The sequence below is a fragment of the Zonotrichia leucophrys genome, chromosome Z (genome assembly GCF_028769735.1).
Source record: "Zonotrichia leucophrys gambelii isolate GWCS_2022_RI chromosome Z, RI_Zleu_2.0, whole genome shotgun sequence".
Lineage (NCBI taxonomy): Eukaryota > Metazoa > Chordata > Aves > Passeriformes > Passerellidae > Zonotrichia > Zonotrichia leucophrys.
The window spans coordinates 43187812-43210730 of record NC_088200.1 but is presented as its reverse complement, the minus strand read 5'-3'; the positions used below and the strand labels follow the sequence as shown (position 1 = coordinate 43210730).

The 22919-nt window shown below is 35.4% G+C and overlaps 1 protein-coding gene across 6 annotated transcripts in view; it reads left to right on the top strand.

Moving 5' to 3' along the window:
* Nucleotides 1–20803, top strand: part of ZDHHC21 (zinc finger DHHC-type palmitoyltransferase 21) — a 34871-nt gene extending 14068 nt beyond the window's left edge. For all 6 annotated transcript variants that reach the window (XM_064736580.1, XM_064736583.1, XM_064736586.1 and 3 more), the window contains 3 exons: nucleotides 4766–4882; nucleotides 17134–17177; nucleotides 17670–20803. In XM_064736580.1, the coding sequence (XP_064592650.1) occupies nucleotides 4766–4882; nucleotides 17134–17177; nucleotides 17670–17802 (294 nt within the window). In that variant the 3' untranslated portion in view covers nucleotides 17803–20803. The remainder of the gene's footprint in view (nucleotides 1–4765; nucleotides 4883–17133; nucleotides 17178–17669) is intronic.
* Nucleotides 20804–22919: the final 2116 nt, after the last annotated feature.

Sequence of the window (22919 nt, the reverse complement as noted above, 5' to 3'; positions counted from 1 at the left end):
TTTCCTAATTCGAATTTGTGGGTTTTTTTTTTAAAGGGTCAAGAAAGAAAACCCCAAAAATTTTAAATTAACTATTCTGAGTTAAGGGTGAAAGCTCTAAAGGTAATGGAGGAAGCTGTTTCTGTAGAGATGCAATCTTTCAGCTTCACCTCTTACTGCAGAAAATTGCTTCACAGTAGTCTTAGTTCTTGTAACATACATTGCCAGAAATTTAGGTTATGGTTGTTACCTCTGTTTGTCCAGTAGGAGGAGTGCAATTACTGCTAGAAATAAAGGAGATGATAGTTAAATTGATTATGTGGGGTGATAGCTCAAGACAAAATATATTGTTTGAATAAAATCAGCATATTAGTTCTTCTGCAGGCATTAGTGATTTACAGAGCTTAACACAGGAATATTCTTACATCTTCATGAAAAATGTCAGGAAGTCTATATTTTAGGAAGTAGTCAGTCTTCTGAATAGTGAGATGAGAAGAATAAATACTAGACCTTACCACTACATAGTTGCTCTCTCCGTGGCTGTGCTGGCACAGATTCTAGATACAGCTGGTCAAATTGCAAAAGTAAATGCTTTGGCAGTATATTTTACCTTATTTATAGAAGGCTTTTAATATTTTAAGCAAAAGGAATTCTGCTGATACATTCTGTTTGCTAGAAATTTTGCTGCAATAATTGTCATAGCCAAACCTCTTAACATATAAAAACCTAGGCCCCTTTGCTCTGATTTAGTTTTATTTTGTTCCTGTTTCTGCAATTACAAATCATTGTCTTTGCTTTGGAAAAGGATTTTTTGCAGTAATATTAATATGATGCATTGATTAATATTAAGGAAAATCTGGAAATATGTATCATCCAAAGTCCATGTATACTGTAAAGAGAGTCTAAAGGAAACTTTTTCTCTTTTTAAAAATGAAAAACAACAAAATTTTACTTCTCAGCATTCTTCAAAACCAACCCAACCCTGCTGTCCTTCACTATGGTTGTAAGGACAGTATACGAATATTGAATTAAATCCTTCCTCTTTCTACAAAACCTGCAGTCTATATTTTTTAGTTTGCTTTCTGGAAAGCCTGGCTTTCTTTTGTATTATACACTATTTTTGCTATACCCAAGTTGATAGACTGACTTCTAGCACAGACAACCAGGTTATCATATGTTACACAAAATATTGTTCACAAAGAAAAAAAGAGGGCTTTTTATGTATTTTCTTGTATATTAATCTCTGTGTGTGTCATATTTCAGTAAAGAATAAAGACAGAATAAATTAATCTTCCATTGTAAATGAAAAATTATGAAGATGATCTCTTCTGGAACAGACACAATAGTCCTGTGTTTCCTGCCGAAAGCTCTGTCCTCACGACAATATGCTGCTTTAAAGGAACTATAAATCCTTGAAAACAATAACAGTAATGCACATAGCAGGGACTTGTTATATGTTTTTAAGGGTTTTTTTGTTGTTATTGTTGGTAGGGGACAAAGAGAGTTGAATTTGGAAGTGATGGACTACAATCTAGGTTTTTGACCTCTCTCCTGTATGATAGCATAAAGCCATGGTAGCTGTTGTTCTAGTCAGTGGTAGCATTGATTCTAGGGTCATCTATAGTGGTTGATGCTCACAAATGAGGATGAGGCATGTTTTCTGCTGTGGGGTTGAGGAAGTCCCTTGTTTATCTGTCCCAGAGACTTTCTGTAGAATGTTTTGGTATTGTCTGTTGAGATAAAGATACCAGATCTTGTGGTTTGTGTTGTCCATTTTTCAACATAATCCTATAAACCTACACGTTTTGTGACAAGTTCTTACTGTTCACATTTCTGTGCATTTTTATGGGTAACTAAGAATCCTTGCAGTTTTACTGGATGGATAGAAGTAGCAGCTAAATGGAATTTAGAAACCTTTGGAACATGCAGCAGCCAGTGGGGAGTGCTGTGTGGTGTGGTGTAGAAGTAGAAAGGCAGTGGCAGCAACCCATGTGAACATGAAGTTTTGGCAGACCACATAGGCTGTGGAGGTGACATAAAGAAGATTAGAAAGAGGCTATGTGAAGGAAAGCTCTCATGTGGTTAAGAATATGCTTTTAGCATCTGTGCCAAGGCCATATATGACAGCCAGCCTGGCGCAATGTAGAAAAAAGCTGCTGTGGAGCAAAACCCTGTTGTGCTATGATAGCTGAATGTTCATGCACTGGTGATGTCAGCTATCTGTGTGTATGCTTGATGGCTCAGTCTGTACAGTTCTTTCTGTTAGCAGAAGTAGCCTGCGCCGCAAACTCCAAAATCACACTAAGTCAGTACTCACGCTGCACTGATATTGGTGAATGCTGTTGAACAAGAGGATCTGTTCAAAACACATTGAAAGAGGGATTGGTTGATTATTGACTAGTTTTGATTAGTTATAGTTTTGATTGGCTTTCTCATCTGAAGAAGAGTTACTGTCTAAGTTTTAAAAAGGGATAATAAAACCAACTTGCATTGAGCTTTCATGCAAAGCTGCAGCATCCTGAGTACATTATTATTACTATTATTATTATTATTATTACTACTACTTTTTTAAATGGTCTTCTGTTTTCATGGAGGTAAATATTTCTGTTCCCATGTAGAATTGTGTAATTCATTCTATTATTAAAGTCTGATTACCAAAAAGCTCAGTTACTGCATATACTTTGGTTTTCTGTAGAAAAATGTTGTTCTGTCTGTAGAGATTTGATTGCCCAGTATTGATTTCCAGTTCATAATTGCTTAGGAATTAATTTGCTAGGGATGTGGAAAAAGAGAGAGGGCCTATGGGAGGATTATAGGAGTATGGAAGGGAATGCAGGGATACAACAAGGAAAGGCAAGGCCTGTTGGAATGAAGTCTGTTGAAGGATATCAAGGACCACAAGAAGAGCATCTACAAGTATATCAGCAACAGAACAAGGATTAGAAAGATCCCCACCAGTGTGGAGATGCTGCTGAATTTAGATGGATAACCTGGTGACAGAAGACACAAAGAGGGCAAAGTGAATTACTGCTTTGCCTCAGACTTCACTGCTGCGGCCATCCTTCAGGAATCCCAGACCTTGGAGGCAAGAGAGAAAGGTTGGAGAAAAGAATACTTGCCCTTGGCCACTGAAGGTTTGTTTAGAGATTGGCCAGGCAGACAAAACCACAAATCCATGGGCCTGATGGGTTGCACACACAGGTGCTGAGGGAGCTGGTGGATGTTGTTGCTAAGCCCACTCTGCATCTTCTTTGAGAAATAATGAAGAAGTACAACTAGTAGAAGTTGTGTCTTACCTTGATTTTCTTTAAAGCTTTCATTAGCTAATGGAAAGGGAAATAAGGAATAGTGTGACTGCTTTTATTTTGAGTTGATTTATCTTTGAATTAACTCATTAAATGAGTAAGAAGCATTAAAAGAAATGAAAATTAGTCTATTTTCTACAGCAGCGAGAAAGGCCAGTATAAACAAGTGAGGGGAGAGGGGATGAACCATTACCATAGTTCAGAAATTACTGTTGGGGATTGTTTTTTGGTTTTGCTGCTTAACTAGTGCTTTCTGCTTGTTCATTAAATACGGACTTTCTTCACAGCCTTAGTAGGCAGTTTAAACTTTTTTCCTGGGTGTATATTTTGGATCTTCATGGAAATTACTTAAATGAAAAAATAGATTTTTTTCTTTTTGCTAAACATAATTTGCATTAACTATTCTGTTTAATGAAAACCCAGTATCCCTCTTCCTCAAGTTCTAGTGGTTGAACATAAACCCGGGGGGGGGGGGATGTTTTTTTGGTTGGTTAGGGGATTTTTTTTTGTTTTGTTTCATTTTTTCGTTCAGTTCACTTCTATATTCTGGTTGTAATATAAAGTTCACTTGAAAGGGTTTAATACTTTCCTGCCATGATCTAACTTCTGTAAGTGAAAAAAATGATGTGTATATTCGAACAACAGCTCTGAGAACATAAATATAACTTAAAAATAAGAGAATGGGATCTGAACTCACAGTACACCTAACACCACGTAAAAATGTTCTTCTGTGATAAAAATAAGGTGCTTTATCCTTTGAAGATATTACATAACATTCTGTAATACTTTTTATATTTTCTGCTGGTTGAGAATAGACTTTCCAATGCAGCTGATTGAATACATCCATATTCTGTGTGCACTGAAGCATCTGCACTGTTCATCCTTATCCAAAGTTGCAGCAATCCAACTCTAGTCCAAAATTTAAAAGTTGGAGATAATTTTATATTGGATAATAGATACCACCACAGTAAGAACAATCTGGTAGGGGTACTTGGACTTTATGGGTACAATCTTCAAATGTCAATCTTGGAATGTTTGTTTTCTTTAAGAAGAGGTGATGTTAAAATGAAATGAGCTGTGCCTGGTAGCCGAGTTATAATAAACCAGACCATTTAACAGGAGTAGTTTTCCTGTATCATATAGCTTGTATGTAGCAGTTTGGCACAGTTTGAGATGGAAGATTCAGAAATAATCCGTTTGAGCTTGATCTATTTCCAAAATCTTAACTACTTGAAGGAGTTTTTTTTAACAGTCTGGCAACATAACCCCCCAACTGTTAACATGTATAAAGAAAATATTACTGGTTTCTGCTTTTAAAACATAAATAGACCAATGATGTGCAATGTAGCTCAGAATCCAATATTTGCCTTCAGCTTTAAGGCTTTGAGAACACCTCTTACAGCCTATTTCCACTTGGTTCAAAGACTTTAATTAATTTGTAACTAAATTAAAGTCTCTCTCTTCTTTTTGTCTTGTTCTAGGATGTGTTTGTATTTAGACATGAACTTGCTCTCCTAAGAATATCTGCCTTCATGGGTCTAATAATATTAGGTGGAATAAGTCGACTCTTTTACACTCAGCTAATGGGTATTTTCACTGTAAGTATCTAATTTGAGAAGTATATGTTAGTTTTATTTTCAGTAAAATTAGTCAAAGCAGAAGTGTCTAATAATACCACTTTCAGTCAGTTTCGTGATTTGCATTAGTAAAATGGACTCATGCCTTGTCCTGGAATTGCGCAGTGTACAAGATATGTAGTTGATTCTTGTTTTTATTTTAAACTCTTGTGTAGCCTGGTCAAAGTTTATGTGACAGTGAGGCTAACTGATAAATCAAATTTTGAGAACAGACAGCATCTTTGTTAAGTATTTTGATAAATATGCTTATGTTCATCTCTTTATTTGCTAAACTGTGCAATGTAATCATGCTGTTTACAGTCCAGGTGGGTATTCTGCATTTAGATATACAGAAAAAAATACCCTCTGCATGGAAAAATTTTTCAGTTAAGTGAATTTGTTAATGTAATAAATACTTGCAAGAAACAGCCTTTCTTTGGCATAATATCCTGTTCTGTACATTAGAAGTTAATAGCTGTCAGCAAATTTTTGAAGTTGTCTTAAGAATCCATACAAATGTTTAAAATATTGTTCATCATGACAGAGAGAGTACATTAGTTACATTAGTTACATATACATGTTGAAAGAGTCTGATATGGCCTGCTGAACTTTTTTTAAAGGCAATAATGTACAAGATGGCAGCATATTTTCGGCTACAACTGTTGGAGATCTGCCTGAGATTTTATGAAATGTTACTTAAGAAGGTTTGCATAGCATTAACTTTTGTAGGTCCATAATGGAAAACTTCCCAACTGTATGGTGTAATTCTTTTGTATTGAATAAAGGAAAAAAACCTACAGTGTAGTTTTAAATTATGTTAGATAAAGCAATAATACTGCTTTTTGGTTTTACTGTATTACTTTTACATATTTACTGCCTTTTGCTTTTTCTGTCATGGTAGTTACACTGTCTATTATTATTACCATTATTACTGTCTATTATTATTATCGTTCCCCAGCTGCTCTACCATAATGTGTTTTACACATGCTCTCAACCCCCAGCTCAACAGATTTACCTTTGTGCACCTTTACTGTGTGCCTGATTTCTGTTCCGGGGTCTTGCTGACAGGTTTTCTCTTCCCTGTTTAAATGTTGCCTCTATGTCTGCATTATCTAGGGCTGGGATGTTTTCCTATACCACCTCTAAGGTGGCTGTCTAGCTGATGTGGTTAATTCTGCTCACCAGTAACAGGTGGGACAGAGACAAATACTTAGTGAGCCTAATTGTTAGGTACTGAAATATGGATGTTGTTTTAGTTTCTTTTAAGTGGATATATATATGAGAAGGATCAAAAAACTCATCTGATCAGACTGCACTAAACCACAGATAGGATACAGAAGAAAACAAGAAAACCAGACCCTAAGTTTATAATTTTGTTCTGTGTGCTGCCAGAGGCTGGACTAAATTTTAGTAGTGACCATCAGCACCCATTCAGGTATTATTACTGGATGTGAAATATGACCTCTCAGACTGAACCTGTTTCTGTCAGATATACCTGAAACCTGGGCTGTTTCTGTTCTGACACAGGATACTAACTGCACTGCCACTGTAACAGGCACGAATGCCCAGTTGTAACTTTGCTGTCCTGAGCCTTAACACTTTCAGGCCTCTGCCTCCGCTGCACTCTATAAACTGCTGTAAAGTCTTTTTTTCTCTGTCTGTTGTATATACCATGAAGTACATCCTATTCACTTACAGAGTTGGCAGCTACACTGGACCAGGTGTGGGGTATAGCATTTTTACCTCCAGTTTTTCTGCTGAAATCATAACTGTTGAGCTGCAGTATGTCTGGATAGTTTTTTCTGTTGTCTTTGCTGAGCTTTGTGAAACAACCATGCTACAGGAATTGTGGATGTGGATGGTCTATGAGAGGCAGATGCTAAAAAGTACAGATCTTCATTAGGGCCTCTTAGTGCACCCTACCTGTTGCCCCAAAAGCAGAAGAGCTGTTGTCACATGGACAAGTTTTGAGGCTTGATGGGATTGCTGGGGAAATAGAAATCCATTACTGGTGTATCTCCAATATTAATTCATTCACACTATGTGGATGCTGTTGCATTAACTCATTGAGGAATGTAGGTCATGTAGTCCATCCCCCACTCAGAGCATTTCATACCAACAGCACAATTGTCTTCTCCCTTTTCATTCCTTTCTTTGCAAATACAGAATTAGGAAGAATAAGTAATACAGTTGTTTTGAGGAACTCTGCTTGGCAACAATTAGTCAGACTTCAAACAAACAAAGCAAGTCCGTTTGGTGCAGTTGTGATTAGTCTACAAGTGGTAAGAACTGAAATGAGCTGTATATTAAATGTGGAATCTGTGATGAAATTAATTTACTATAAGGTACAGATTAAAACTTGATAGCAGAACCCAATCATGAAAGTGTAATATGAAGAAAAGCACCTTGAAACAAACTTAAGATGCTTGAAGGCATGGATATGCAGTTAAAGCATTCACGTCATATGAATTGCTCCATGGCTGTTCTTGAAAGCATTAATTTTAGTGATTGCTAAAGCTGCCTAGAGATGTGTGCAAGGGACAAGAACATGGACCTTTTGATACAGGCAAAGCAATTCTTGGGCTTGTATGGGAGAGCAGGTAATACACATTTTTGTAGTTCATGCTCTTGTGCCTCCCTTTTGCAGTTTAACATGTATCAAGATTAATTCCGCAGCTCCTGGAAAAAAAAGCTGGTTTTAAATAGTAGAGACAGTAAGTGTTGCAGCTCTGTGATCTAAACTTTGGTGGGTGCAAACTGCTGCTGAAATTGTCCAGCAGGTTCATTGGTGTTTAATATTGCAAGTGCTGCAAAAATTTTTGGAAAAAAATACAAATCTAAGATTAATCAAACTTTAACTCTTTTGTAACAAGACTGCCTGCTTTTCCAGAAGGTAAACTTGCTTGACCATCATTACATAATTTTCCAGAAATTAAGCCAATATCTGTTGATATTGGTAGTATCTATTTCAAGATGCTTGGAAAAAATGTGCTCTCTGGTAAGAATGAAAACTTTGTAAGCTGTGTACTAAAATTTGTCTGTTACAGGGAGAATGTTCCTGAGGCTGTAGTGCTTGATAAGGTGATTAATAGACTAAGTAACCTACCACACAGTAATTTCTCTGAGTACATTTGCCACCACTGTGATTGTGGTATCACTGTTAGGGTATCATTAGCACAAGGCTATTCATAACTCATTTGGAGGTCCAAGAAGCCAAAGAGCAAAGGAGGTGACTTCCTGCAATGAGAGGGGAACAGCTGGTTGGCAAAAACTGTCCTTAGAGGAACTTTTGACATGAATTGTTCTGATGAAGAGGAGAGCAGCTGAGGTGGCCTCTGCATACAGGATTAGTGCTTTCTCCCTAGAAACTAGCATATGTGAAACACACTTCTGTCAGAAGGGGCACATGGCTCTTTTCGTCTTCCTTCCCCAGTTGCTTTCTCTGAGCTTTATTTGCCTCTAATTTTGTTATCATCCTGAACTTCGATACTTCTTCTAGCATGTACTTTACATTACTGTTGGGGAAGTTTTATTTGGATACTTTTGAAATAGAGGTATCTAGGTTCTCTCTAATTCACAAGCCTCTGAAATAGGCAGAAATTTAAAATCCTAGTTTAGAAACTCTAGGATTCTTAAGAAGATACTTCTCTTAAAATCTCATCAACAATTAGTATTTTTACTTAAAATTCAAGTTTTTACAGAACTGGATGGAAAAAATTGGTTTTACCCATGAATTAAAACACCGTCAAAGGTAATTTTCAAAATGATATGCATTTATATTGAAGGCCTGCCTGTCTCTAGTGCTTGTTACTTCCTTTACCACTCCTCTGTTTCCTCTCATTTCTTGTAGAGCAATTTAGAATGTTATATTCCTTAACTGGAGCCTATGTTCTTACATTCTCAGACACCCTGATTTTTAAATGGCATTGTTTGAAAAGTAGAAGCAAACTTTTAAGTAAAACAGAAAAACTGACCAGAAAGAATTCGTGAGTTGCACCTTACAAGGGTGCAACTCTTCTTACTCTCCTATAGAAAGTAACAATTTTAAAGATTATTGTTACTCTTTACTTCAGGGCCTCCTTTAGCTGCTTGTACTTCGGATTAGTCTTTGGCCTGAATCACTACAGGTAACAAAATAGCTGCAGTATAGACACTTAAAGCTCCATGAAGGTAGAGGTCTGGGTTTTTATTGGTGCTTTGTCGTAAGTCATAGAAGTATGATTTATAGGTAAATTATCACTTTGTCCATTTCAGACAGTTTTAAAATCTTCTGGGGAAAAAAAATACAAGACAATCTGTCTTGTGCAACAGTTGCTTGCATGTATTAATGGCATTGTATTAAAGTGACAAAACCAAAGTTTATCTAAAGTATTTTGCACTTAAGCTAGAAGAAAGTGTTAGAAGGATGTATTTGTGTTACTAATTTTTATTTCCATTTGCTTTTTTTTATGTTGTTACATGAAATAATACAATTTATTGGGAAGCTAAATCAAATAGTACCCAGAAACTTGCTTGCTTTCTCAAAACATATTTTCTTGACATGTGTTTTTCAAGGATTTTTCTCTTATTTTTATATGTAACAGATGTTTTTTTATCTCAAAAGCCCCCATAACATGCCTATTTATTCATAGGAAAAGGCATTAATTCGCCAAGGGAAAAAAGTGTGTTTTATCCACTCTAGATTGTTTCTGATGTATGGTTGTTGAAGGTGTAAGAGCTCTTTTAAAAAGAGTGCTTTGATTCAGTCTTTTTAAAAAAGGTGGAATGCCCGGGATGCTCGTGTGTATATTAATAGAAGATTAGCCCTGGCTTTTGCATTTCTCTCACTCATATTCCGTTATGGTTTTAAGAAATTTTTTCTCAATGTCTTTCATGTTAAGAGTTAAATGATGATAAGCCCAGTTTTTCTGTTCATACTGCAGGATTCTTCTGTTGGTTATGTATGATCTACAAGGCATTAGTATAAAACATGTAAAAAATGACATGGCATACTGTTTTTTAAACAATGGCTTTTCTGATTACTTTGATATTTGTTCCTATCTAGTGAGGTTTTAAATTGCACCAGACACTGCTAAGAAGTATTCCGTTTGTTGACTGCTTTTTAAAAGCTGTTGCCTTTTGTATAGATGATTTTCTTCCTCTCAAGAACTGTGGTATTCTTTATTTTGTTGGCTGCCACCTGTCTGAAGCAATCAGCCACTTCTTTCTCTTTCTCTGTACAAAAGGAAAATCCGGTCTTCCCATGGATGGTGGAAGGTAACAGGATAATCAGTTCACCAGTGATCCTCTGATGTCATTGTGGGAGCCCTGTAAAAGCGGATTATCTGTGACCCAGATAAAATAATTAGAAATTACTTGGACACTTACAAATAACTGATCTACTAATCTCATTTCCAAAGTTAAAAAAGGCCTGTCTCTCAACATAACACTACCAGATGTTTCAGTTAAACAGCATCCCTTGCAGAGACTAATCTGAACCCTAATTTTAAAGGATTACCTTTGATTGTTTTTATCTCAAACACTAAACAGTGTTTTCATTTTTCCATATGTTGTAACAAACTATTTCTATGGAAGAAAAGAAATTTTCTTAATTCTTCCATTATGGTCCATTAAATATGATTTAATGTGATTTATGCTAGTATTGCAGAGGAAAACTTTTCATTGAAATTGTTTAGTAATTAACTTGTTTCTCTGGGGCAGAACTATTTAATGGATAGGCCTTTATAAATTTAATAGATACCATGTGGCCTTTGTGCAAGGTAGTGGATGCATTATCATAAACTAAGTGGACAGTGTCTTTAATAATTTAATTAATGCTACCAGGGTTTCCTGTTAATTAACTGTTTGAATGGTGTCCAGTGATATGCCAGTATCCTGTTCCATCAGTACTTTCTGGATGTGGAAAAGAGAAATTTCTCTTTATTTTCTGTAGGAAGGATAGAAGGGAAAATAGTGTTTAACAGCCTGCCTGGTGTGCAGTATGGTATCTATCATATACATTTTTCCCCTTAGAAGCTTTTAAAAAAGTTAATACTTGCTTTTTATTGTTGCAGTGATTCTTGTTTTCACCTAAAATTAGGAAGTGTATTTTACCAGGTAGTTTTCCTATCTTTTAATAAAGATTGTGTTTCAAAATAATGAAAATGGCACAGCAGTTATTCTGTTAATAAAATCAAAGCTTTTTAATTCTTTGTGTATTTGTGTATTGTATAGTATTGATCCAATACTCATTTAATATGCAGAGTGACAAATGATCTAGTTCTGCTGAAATGCTTTTTGTCTTTAATAATAAGTATCTTGTAATTAAAAATATTTGCAGTCATATCTTTAATCAGATAATCTATTAAATACTATTTTGATTAGTGAATACTAAGGGCTTCCCTGTTTTTTCAAACATGGCAGAAGTGTAATCAAGGAACTATTAATCCTCATAATTAAGTTTAGCATATTAAAAATTAGGATTGGTAGGGGAAATTAGGGTTTCCAGGCAATTGCATTCTTTATGTGGCTACAATATAGAGCAAAGGGAAAGCAAAGTATACATAAATTATAACCCCGAAAGAGTAACTGGAAATTACTAACAGAAAATAAACTAATATTAACATTATCTGTCTTCCTTGTTATTCTTGTCTCTTCCCCTTTTCCTGTCTTTACCTTTAATCCACCTATAGCTAGATCTCCTATTAGAAGACTGCATGAAGTTCTATAAATTAAATTGTCAGGAATTAGTAATGTCCTGGTCTTCGAATATAAGTTTGTTAACTGTGTAAATTCTTTTGCACCTTTACCTTATTTCTCTCAAATGGGTTTGCATTTTGTTTAGCATTTTTATTAAATGTACTCTGATATCTTTAAAGACATATTTACATAAAAATAAAATGTGGTATTTATTTATTTAATAGTTTATTTTTTAAAAACCTGTTTTTTATGAGCTATTTAAAATGTAGGAATAAATAGAAGTGTAAGACATTCTAGGGAGAAGAAGATCTCATCACTTTAAATTAGCTCACTGTATGGTCTTATGTAAATATGAACTTTTTTAAAATTAATAATTTACGATACTTTAAGGAAAAAGTGCAAGTTAGAAAATGTAATCGGATTTGAAATTGTGCAAGGAGTACAGAATATCATCAGATATGTCAGAATTATCCCTGGTTTATCACCTAAAGAAGAAGTCCTTTAACTAATATATTTTTCTAATAGTAAAGGTAGTACCTTTAACTACTTGAAGATAAGTAACTATAAAAATATTTGAGTGTTCCAGGGGCTGAGTACATTTTGTTTACATGTTGCTTGTCAGATTTAGACATCAGACTAACTATTAAAATGACTTCTGTGTGAGGATGATCAACAGCTATTTCTAAAATATTTTTCCCTTCTATTTTTATCATATGGTATTTGTAGGGATCAATAAATAGAATATGTTTTTTCCTGTCTCTTGTTATGCAGCTATCTGCACCAAACATGCTGTGAATTTTCAACGGCCTGAAGTTAAGAGATTTTATGGTGCCTCCATTTTAGATGGTTTGTTGTCATTGAGTCAGTATCTAATAGCCAATAAAAAAAATTATAAATCTATTTAACTAAATTAATCAGAACATAGAAGAGTCTAGAACTATTCCCTTAGAAGTAACAGAGTGTAGCTTTTTTTTAATTTAGTACATGAGTCTGATATAGGGGTTTAACCTTTAAATAGAACTAATAGTTTTCAGACTGAACATAGTTTTAATTGATAAAATTAACTATCTCATGAAAAGTCTAGATTAAGGAAAGAATCCTGGCCACAAGTAAACCCAATATATATTTAATGCCAAAAGAAAAGAAAATTTATCAAATTTGATGTATTCTTTCTATGTTTAGTATTTTCTATTCTTGAGTTGCTCATCTATCAATTACATGCACACCATGAAAGGATGTTAGACAGAAGATAAAAAAACCCTTTATATAAAGGATGTGTTGTCTTGAACTTTTAGATAAAAGCAAAGGCTGCAAATCCAGGAAGGCTTGCAAGTTTTGTTTTCTTTATGCTTCATCATACTTTTCTGCTGATTCACCTACAGTGAACATTTGAAAATAATAAAAGTATGGCATAATGCTTATATTCTACTACTGCAAGTGTTTAATAGAGCTGTAATGATTGCATGTCTCTTTAAGGAAACACAAAAGAAAACCTGAACCAGGGATTGTAGCTACATGCTTTGGAGTTAGTCCTGTAAGTTACAAATTACCGTTTATACTTTGGAAAATTCGAATCAATTTGGGAAAAATATCCTTTGCGTGTGCTTTTTTCATGATGAGTTAGTTCATGATAAAACCCATCCTGTAGGACAGTTGGTTAGCCAGTGCATGTGATCTTTCTAATTTTTTTTTTGACAGTTGGTTAAGCTAAATAGAAGCGTAGATGTGAAAGGTGCAGTTCTCTTTGGAGCTAATTTGGATGTGTTCATTTGTGAGTGAATCTGAGGTTGGTTTGCAGAATTCTGTCAGTGCTTTTACGTACATCTCTTTCTCTCCATTCTTCTCCTTCATTTTACATCAGTCTTACCTGTGGCAGTAGCTTACTTAATTTATAGTAAGCAAACTGCTCTTATGGATCTGTAGTATATCCTCGGAGTGAAAAAAACCCATATTTTTTCTCTCCTCAGCAGAATCTGAAAACGTTGCCCTTTTCCTATTCCTGTGTTTATTTCCTCTTAAGTTCTTTTTCCTGTCTCACTAAGGTGTGATTTTTTTTTCCTGTAGCTGCTTTAAGATGCTTATCATTGGGTATGTATCTCTGAATAAACAGGTGCAGGAGCAGTTTTTATTTCCAGTCTGGATGATGCCTTTGGGAATCTAGATGATCCATCATGTCAAATTAATCAGTTGTATTTGTCAATTTCATCTTGTATTCAATTTCAAATTTCAAGAAATTTTTAGAGATTACTAGGACTGCATAGATATGTGATGTTTGCTCATACCAAGTTATTTTAAACTTTTGGCTGAGTGCCAGCACTCAAAAAAGGTTTTAACATTAGCATTAGCTTTGAGTCTAGAAAAAAAAACTTAGCACAGTTCTATTTGTATTAATAGTAATCCAAGCTGATAGTAGATGCAGACAGCCAAAGCCTCTTAGGCTGAACACAGTAATTCTGATGTTGCTGCAAAACCTTGGTACACATCAAATGCATAAGAGAGATGATACTCTGATTGGAAGACATTTATGAGATGTTTTAATGAGCAGACCACCTTTTCATTCAGAAGAATGGTGATTATTCTGGTCCCTTGTCTGCAAAAGAAAAAAAAATGTCTGAGAAGGAAGCCTTAAATAACAGGTCAAAACTCAACTGTGGTACTCTCCTTTTCCATCATCTCCTGTCTTCAGAGGGGCTACTGACTTTCCTGGGGTGCTGTGAAGTTTCACTTTCATGTGGAAAGGTAAACTGGTTCACTCTCAAATGAAAGCAGATTTCAGATGAGCCTGTTTGGCAGCAGTGTGGGGAGAGGGAAGGTATGAGGGTGCAGGGAAGGTATTTTGTTTCTTAAGTTCAGTCACTAGTACTTGTTAAGCAGATAAACTTCAAAGCAATGTTTCTTTGCTAGTTTGAACCTTTTAAAATGTGCTCTAAATATTTTTTCATGTTGAAAAAGTATCCAGGAAGCAAAGGACTCGCTGCTCAACCCCAGTTTCTTTGCTGTAAAACAAAAGTAATCTGAAGTGTATGTTGGCATTTTAAGGTAAGGGGAGGGAGGAAGGAAACAGGCAGGCAATGAAAGAAGGGAAGGAACGGAGGAAAGAAGGGAGGGAAAGGGAGCAAAGGGAAGAGAGGAAAGGGAAGGGAGGAAAGGAAGGAAGTTAGTTCCTGCTTTGGTTCTTTAATTTAAGTTAATTTACAGTTTGGAGGGGAGCAGACCCTGAGAACCTCTCATGTCTTGAGAGGTTCTCAGGGTCATGACAACATGCCATAACAACATGTAAAATGAAATACAATCTCCAGGTTTCAGTCTGTGATTTTCCCCAAAAAAATCTCAAAACCTGTATTTTAGGGAGTGGTACAAGTGTATTAATGAATAAGCAATATGCAGAAACACAGCAGAAAACCATGTTTAAGATATTTGGTGATGTTACTTCTGCACCCAGAGCTGGTTTAAAGGCCCCTCTTTTGAAATGGTAGAATAAATATTCCATAGCTACATGTCCCTTTAGAGTCTGGAGCAGCATGTTATTGTTTTACAAAAGACCATTTGACATTATTGCTTTCAAATATGCTAATATTATTTTGTACTATTTGATAAACAGCTTTGAGTGGACCAGAGAATAATTCCTAGAACTGAGATATTTTTGCAGTTACAAAAGGAACTTTAGCATCTCATGAAAAAAAAAAGGTATTGCCACTTTGCTGAAATGCCACGGAAGTAATCTCTTGTTACTTAGTCCTTTTTATTCAAAAAGCCATGTCTGAATTTTTGTGGTAGGGAAAGATGACGTTTTCTCTGACAAAGGCTGAGTAAAAAGCCAGTCCAAGAAAGCAAAGTATTCCTTGGCTGTGAAGTTGGGTCCTGCCCTAACAAAGAGAAGGACTTGTGTAATGCCACGCTAGTGGCAGGAGAGGGAAGACAGGCCTATAATGTGAGAGGAGCAGCAGTTTATCTGTGGGAATCAAAACAACAAACAGTGCTTAGTTTTCTCCTCCAGTCCTTTCCTCCCTCACTGCTGAGTGGATGTTAAAACCCACCTAACAATGGGGCCATTGTGGTTTATGTAACCTTGACTGGGCATGGCTTCTCTACACAAACTCCTGGGCAAGAACTTGTGTATCCTGGTGAATTGACATGAGAAAAATGAACTTCTCTCCTTATTGTGGACAGAATTAAGATTTTTTGCTGTTTAGTGTGTGGTAAGGGATCCTGTTCCAAAACACTTCAGAGCTGGGAAGCAGAATACAAAAAGTTGGCAAGGGAGTTGGGGCCAGCCGTGTCTGGTGGAGCAGGAAATCAGCTTCCTCTATGTTATTTCCCTCTCACATTCTGCCCTTCTCCCTTAAAACTTCCCCTAACTGAAAGGTAGGGGTGGAGTCCCAGCAATGCCTGCACTGAATTGCATGCAGGAACAATCAAGGAGCACAGTGTGGTTTTTAGTGCTAGGGAGTGTTTCAGATGACAATGAAGTAGCAGCCTAATTAAACCACAGTCCTTCTGTCTGTATGTGGTTGAGGCAATTGAGATTAGCTCTTGGTCCTATTCAAATTCTACTGTAATTTGACAGGTACATTATGTGCATGCCTGAATCAGTGAAAAGTAAAGGGAAATACCAAACTACCAATGAAAAGGAGTTGAAATAATGAAGAATATTTCAATTGATTGTGTTTTGAACTTCACAAAGTTCAGGTGATTTCAGGGTGTAATGAACTATGAATTTATATTGAAACTCCCTACATGATACTCACAATGGAAGCCTTTTTGTGAAATCTGCAGTGAAAAGTGAAAAAAAAGCACTATTGGTAATTGAAAAAGTTTTGTTTGGGGGTGATCTAAGCTAAAACTGATCTGTTACTTTCCATGACATTTTATAATTAAAGTATGAATTTAAGTTGCTCTTATCTGCAGGATTGCCTTCACTCTACACATTATTAGCTTTTACATTTTAAGAGAACAATTTTTATATTTGTATTTAATGATAGGAACTGTAGAAACTCTTGGTATATTTTCAGTTGTGCTGTTAGTGTTATAATACTCACGAAGCTAATGGTTTTAAAACTTCTGACTAGCTCCTGCTTTTCAAAATACTACATCTGTTAATGACTGCATTTTACAAGCTTTGTGGTTATCTCAGTGGGATACTCCAAGTCTGGAATGAGTGCTTGTGGAAAGTATGGCAAGAGTGGGCCTTATACACATTGCTCATAAATGTCCTGTGCATGAATTGTAATATCTGAATTAATTTTTGCTGTAATAATGCTGAAAGTTTTTGTTGGCATTCTTCGGTATTGTAGTCAAACTACACAGTATAGTTTCATAACATGCCTATAAAAATAATTTAACAGACAGACTGAGTTAAAATTTATATGTATAATCTCACATTTATTTAAAGCTAATATGGCATATGTGTAATATGCATCCTAATGAACTAAAGTCAAAACAGCGTACATTAATAATTAATTCCCTGGTGTGGTTACTTGCTTTCATAATGACATTTTAAAAGTTTGGAATGTAAATAAATACTTTTTCATTGTGTTTTTTTTTCTCTTTAACAGGACACTACAAGTATAGAAAAAATGTCTAACTGTTGTGAAGACATGTAAGTTCTGTAAAATTCCTACATTGCTGAAATGCTAAGGGAGTAGCTCTTTGTTAAAATGATTTTGCATGGTACTGTGCGCTGTACTTCCTATCTGTAGCAGCACCTCACTAATCTTTTAATAGAGGTTGTACACAAAACAGCTGCATGTTGTTCCCTTTCTTTCCCTACTCAAAGCCAGTGGAACTATATTTTCTTTTCAGAAGTACAGATCAAAAGATACTTTCTGCAGTGTTTTGACATACATTTCATTAATATTGAGGTCTCCTGTGCTTCAAAATTTGCCTTTGTTTGATTGATGAAACAGATAATTTCTGTTCTCCAAAGTTAAGTCTCAGCTGCGCGTCGTAATGAAATAAAAGTTGTATTTGTGATGCTTGGACACAATTCATCAGAGTCCAGTATTGGATTCCCAGCCAGCCTACACTGTTGTAGCTGACTGAAGTGCGCTGTGGGCATGCTGTCTTTCACTAATAATGCTGTCTTCTGTAGATCGAGGCCCCAGAAGCCATGGCAGCAGACCTTCTCAGAAGTTTTTGGCACTCACTGGAAGATCCTGTGGTTTATTCCTTTCAGGCAGCGGCAACCACTGCGAGTTCCCTACTACTTTGCCAGTCATGACTAAACAGATGGATGGTGGGCGCAGATGAGTCCTCCATGCTGGAAGTGCATTACAGGTTTTATGATAATAGGACTGTGACAGTCTTCAAGTCAATTAAAATCCAGTCATAGGCATCACTGTGTGGCCCGGGCATTATTTTAGTTATGGTCTGGATTTTATTCTGAAATTAAGGCAAGTTAAACAATCAACTTCAGGCTTATTTTCTCTCAAACTAGCTTTCCAAAGAGATTCCTTTTGTCTTTGAGGTTAATACCAAAAGCAAACAATTGGAATGTAGTCTTCATCCAGTTTGGTACTGGCTCTTTATTTTTCTTCCTTTTTTTTTTCCTTTTCTTTTTCCTTCTGTTTTAATTTTTGTGTAGAAAGCACTGAAGTTTACATTGGTGGTTAGCTTTCTCACTAAGTGTCTTATTCTGCCTTGAAAATTTTTTAGAGTTTTTATCAGTAGGTCAGTCTGGATAATAATAATGTCTTTTTTTCTGCTGCGTATGTTTAAAATTCCATGATTCCATGAGTTATTTATGATATGCAAAAGTAGTCCTGCAGCACTGCACTATAAAAGGTAACATTGAAAGCTGAAGCAGAGTACTTCCTAAGCCTTTCTCAGAGAGGTTTTGTAGAGGCACACAAATGTGTGTGTTTACATGGAGAACAGCTTACAGTTACCTTCTGGCCTAGATATGATGTTAGTGAAAAGTGTTCATGTCTTTATGTCAGTGAGAGGGATTAAATATTTCAGGGTAAACTATGCAGATACTATGCATGTTTTCCCTAAATCCCAAGGATTTGAATCAGCAATCATCAACAAAGAAGTTGCATGGTGCAAATATTAGAATGATTACTTTTAAAAAATGTAGTTAGTTAGCATAATGTGTCATAAAGAAGAGTATATTGTCAATAAAAGTTTAAAATTTTATATTTACTTTTCTTTAGTCTTGATTAGCTGGAATTGGTCTAAGTGTTTGTATATTTAAAATAAAATTAATTAATATTTATACATATTTATAGATTTGCTATTAACATTGAAGTATGTAAACACATTTAATAGGATACTATGTTAATGTTGATAGCTTTTAAGTGTGGAAGTAGTTAACCAAAGAAAGCGTCTTTCAGATCTGGTAAAATGATAATTATTTCCAAAGTACCAGCTCGGTCTTCCTGTCTCTGAAAAAGTTATGTACCTGCTTTAGCTCTCTGTATCTATACAAATATTAACTTCATGATTGTGAAAACTAATATGGATTTCTAGGAGAAATTCACAACTCGGTGTTTCCAGTTATGCTGCTTACTGTGTTTTTTGACTAGTCTAACAGGACTGGGATCCCCCTTAAATAACAGACATGCAGCAGGACACAGTAAAAGACACAAAATCAGGATTTTATACATGTAGATTGTGCAGAAAGTAATAGTTTATTTGTGAACAGTTACTTCGAAAAAGAAGAGTAAGAATTTTCATGACTGGTGTTCGCAAAAAATTTTTAGATTAACTCTCTTAAAGTCTTAGTACAGTTACTGCCAATCTTAGGTGTCCCTTTATTGAATTAACAGATTTTGATGATCCACTGAAAGTTCCAAGAAGTGCATCTTAAAAATCACTTGAACTTTAAACTTATGTAAATGTCTAACATTTGATCCGACCTTACTTTTCCTGTCCTATTAAAAATAGATGCAATGTTTCTTTAATTTAAATTTAAGCCTAATGTTCAGCTGTCTTCCTTTTTATTTTCCTCATGCCAGTTGTAGTGAGGTTAGGCTTTCTTTCAAGTGGTATTGACACATTGGCAGCAATATTTAAACAAAAAGAAGCTTGAGGAAATGGATGAAAAGACTGAAGCAGTGCTTGAAATTGAAAGGAATCAGGATATACATAATAAAGTAATGGCTCTATTATTTTCTTTTCCTTCCCCCCACTATTTTAGTCTCTGGAATATACAGGGAAATAATATTTCATTTTCTGTGCGATATTTAAATGTTTCATGAGCAAAGCATAGTTTGAAGTTTTTAATGCTGTTCAGCTATCAGAGCAGTTGGCGCAGTTCTGAACCTTATTCAGAAAGAGAACCAAGAATTTAACTATTTTTTGGTATATTTATCATGGGGCATATAATTGTGTGTTCTGCTTCCCAGTATTACTGTTTCAGGCTGGAGTATCAGTTATACTTTCCAGCAACTGATGTCTGTAAAAATCTTGCCTGTTTCTCAAACGAAAGTGCTAATTTCACAATTTCATGTTCTCAAATGTTCCCATGTTGTTTGATTTGCTTTGAAATCTACTTTTTCTCAGTCTCCTACTCATCATAACTGATAATATTTGCAATAATTAAAAATATCATAATTGATAGGCATCAATTTGCAACATGATTAAGACTGCTCATTTTTGTCCCTTTTCTTTTTCTAAGTGTTTGGGGGACAAAGGGGAGAATTTGGAGAGTCTTGACATTTTAGGAGGTACTAAATTTAGGAGGTACTCTTTGAATGAGAGGCATCTAAAATGGTAAAAGTAATAATTTTTTTCTTAATTCAGCTGAAGGACCCTATTATGTTATTAGTTTCTCCAAGTAATGTTTCTGAAACTAATTCTCAGAATGAGTTGTTCTGTCAGGAAAAATCAGACTTTATCAACCAATTTAAAATCCTTCAGACCTTGAAATTCTTGAATCCTTTGAACCATTGCTTTCTTTCCCTCCATAGGAAAAGAAAGTCTTCCTTAGAATTCTTTCTTTTAGTAAAAACTGCAATTTCAAGATTGATTAGTGTTTGTTATTTTTATGCATTAAAAAAAATCTTAAAGACAGTGTTACTAAATTTCATCCTAGTATAATATCCGAACAACATGTACTTTATTAAGAAAAGTGAATCTTATCTTCTGACTTGGCAATATTTGATTTCCTGAAAGGCACAAAGAGAACTTGAAGAACCAATGAACTCCTCTCTGAAAAAATTTGCAAGTAGCTGGTTTATTTACAGTGTGGGATAACTTCTGGTAGGACCGAAAAATGTTAAGTTGCTGTCTTCTCATAATCAGAGATTTGAGATTTCTTTTGAAAAATGCTGATGTCTAAAATAAAAGATATTTTATTAAATAATATCTGTGAATCTGTCCTCTGTCTGTTGCTTTGAAGGAGAGATTCCATCACACAACTGGTCTAGTAGTTCAGTTACACAATAATTTTCACTCTTGAGCAGGAGTTATGAGTCTTGAATTTTCACATACATGGAGTTTTAAGAATAGATTTTCTATGCATCTGTCTTTATTAATATATTTAACTTTTAAAATATGTTCTGAGCTGTCCTTCAGATATTCCTGAGAATTATTTTGACTAATTAGTTTATAAATGCATGGTTAATAAAACACCAAGTGGAATGCCATGTATCCTGGTTTAACACCAGTCAGCAGTTAAGCACCACAGAGCCACTCAGTCATTTCCCCCCAGCAGGATGAGGGGAAGAATTGAAAGAGTAAAAATGTGAAACGTGACAGTGACTGGGGAAGACAAACCCCATCACTCCAAACATTCATGTGTTCCTCCTTTCCCGAGCTTGCTTGCTGAGTGTCACACCATGTGCTGTGGGATGTCCCTGGAGTCAGCTGGGGTCAGCTGTCGCACCTGTGTCCCTCCCACCTCCTTGTGCGTCCCCAGCCTCCTTGTTAGGAGCAAAAAGGCCATCCACCGTGTTTCCTTCTGGCTCAGCTGTAAGGAAAGCATTCCTCTGCTATCAACACTCTTCCCAGCGCAAATCCCAAACACAGCCCTGCATTAGGTCCCTGAAGAAAATTACCTCATCCCAAACCAGCAGATCATGACGGATCACATTGTGGTTTGCATTCAGAATCCAGGATATTTAATTGTTCATGTTACCATGTTTGGTTGATGAGAAGCTCAACATGACTTGGTAATGTGTGCTTTCAGCGCAACAAACCACCTGTTCCCTGAGCTGCATCATAAGAAGTGCAGCCAAGAGGCTGAGGGAGGTGATTTTCTCCCACTAAGAAGTTGAATCTAATTCTAAATTAGTTGAAGTATTAGGATCTCAAAAGCAACAGTGTGGTGCTGAGTGCTGGTCGGCACTGCCTTTGGGAAGAACAGGTATTTCTAAATACACCGTCCATACTTAGGTAACATACTACATGACTGGATACTTCAGAAAACGTTCCTCAAAAGATTTTTGTACTACTTTCTCACTGGCTGAGTATTTGCCCTTAGGAGGCATTGAAATACTTGTATCTGTGGACTGCATAAGGCCTAGGATTTCAGTTCTGCTGAAATTATCCAGTGAAATCTTTTGTCTTGGCCAGGCTATGGCAGAGTGGCTAAAACCTCTTGTAGCAACAAGGGCCATCTAAGTATCAATGGTGTACAGAGGTTTTCAAGTTAGAAAATACAAAATTTAACTTCTAATTTCTGTGTACTCCTGGGGATTTCCATGCACATTCCCTGGACTCATATCTGTATATCACAGCGGTTTTCAGACAGGAAATTATCACTTGTATCTCTTTAACAGGAAAAAGAGTACTGATTTTTGTAAACTAGCATTCTGAATTTTGTAGCTGAAACATGGGCATGTGATTGAGTTTTATTCATTTGCTCTTAGTTTGATCTTGACTGTTTTCAAATAATGCTGAATGAAGTTCCTACTGGAGTTGAAAATTATGAGGTCTAACACTGATTATGCCTGAATTGTAATATATGAAGTGAATGACTGAATAATATCAGAACAGGAAAGCTTACTGTGGTATTCTTTTAATCAAATCTGAAAATGCATGAGTATGTTCAGCTATAAGCATTGTATTTTTTTAATTTATCTTTGTTAGTTTGATTCAGGTAATGTTTCTGTGAGATTTCTTAAGATGGATTAAAATTATGATTTATTTTTTTTCATTCCTACTGAGAATTTTTTTGTCCTGTATTTTTATGAAATCTTATTTTTAAATAAATAAAAAAAAAATTCTCTTCACAGAATTTCATTTACATTGATTTAAAATTGTGTAAATTGTTTACTAATATTTTTCAGATGTTTGTAGATTTTTCTAATTAGGTTATAAATTACTCCCACTGTTGTATATTTTTTATTGTAACAAGTGAAAAAGCTACAATCCCAAATGACTCTTCTGAAAAACT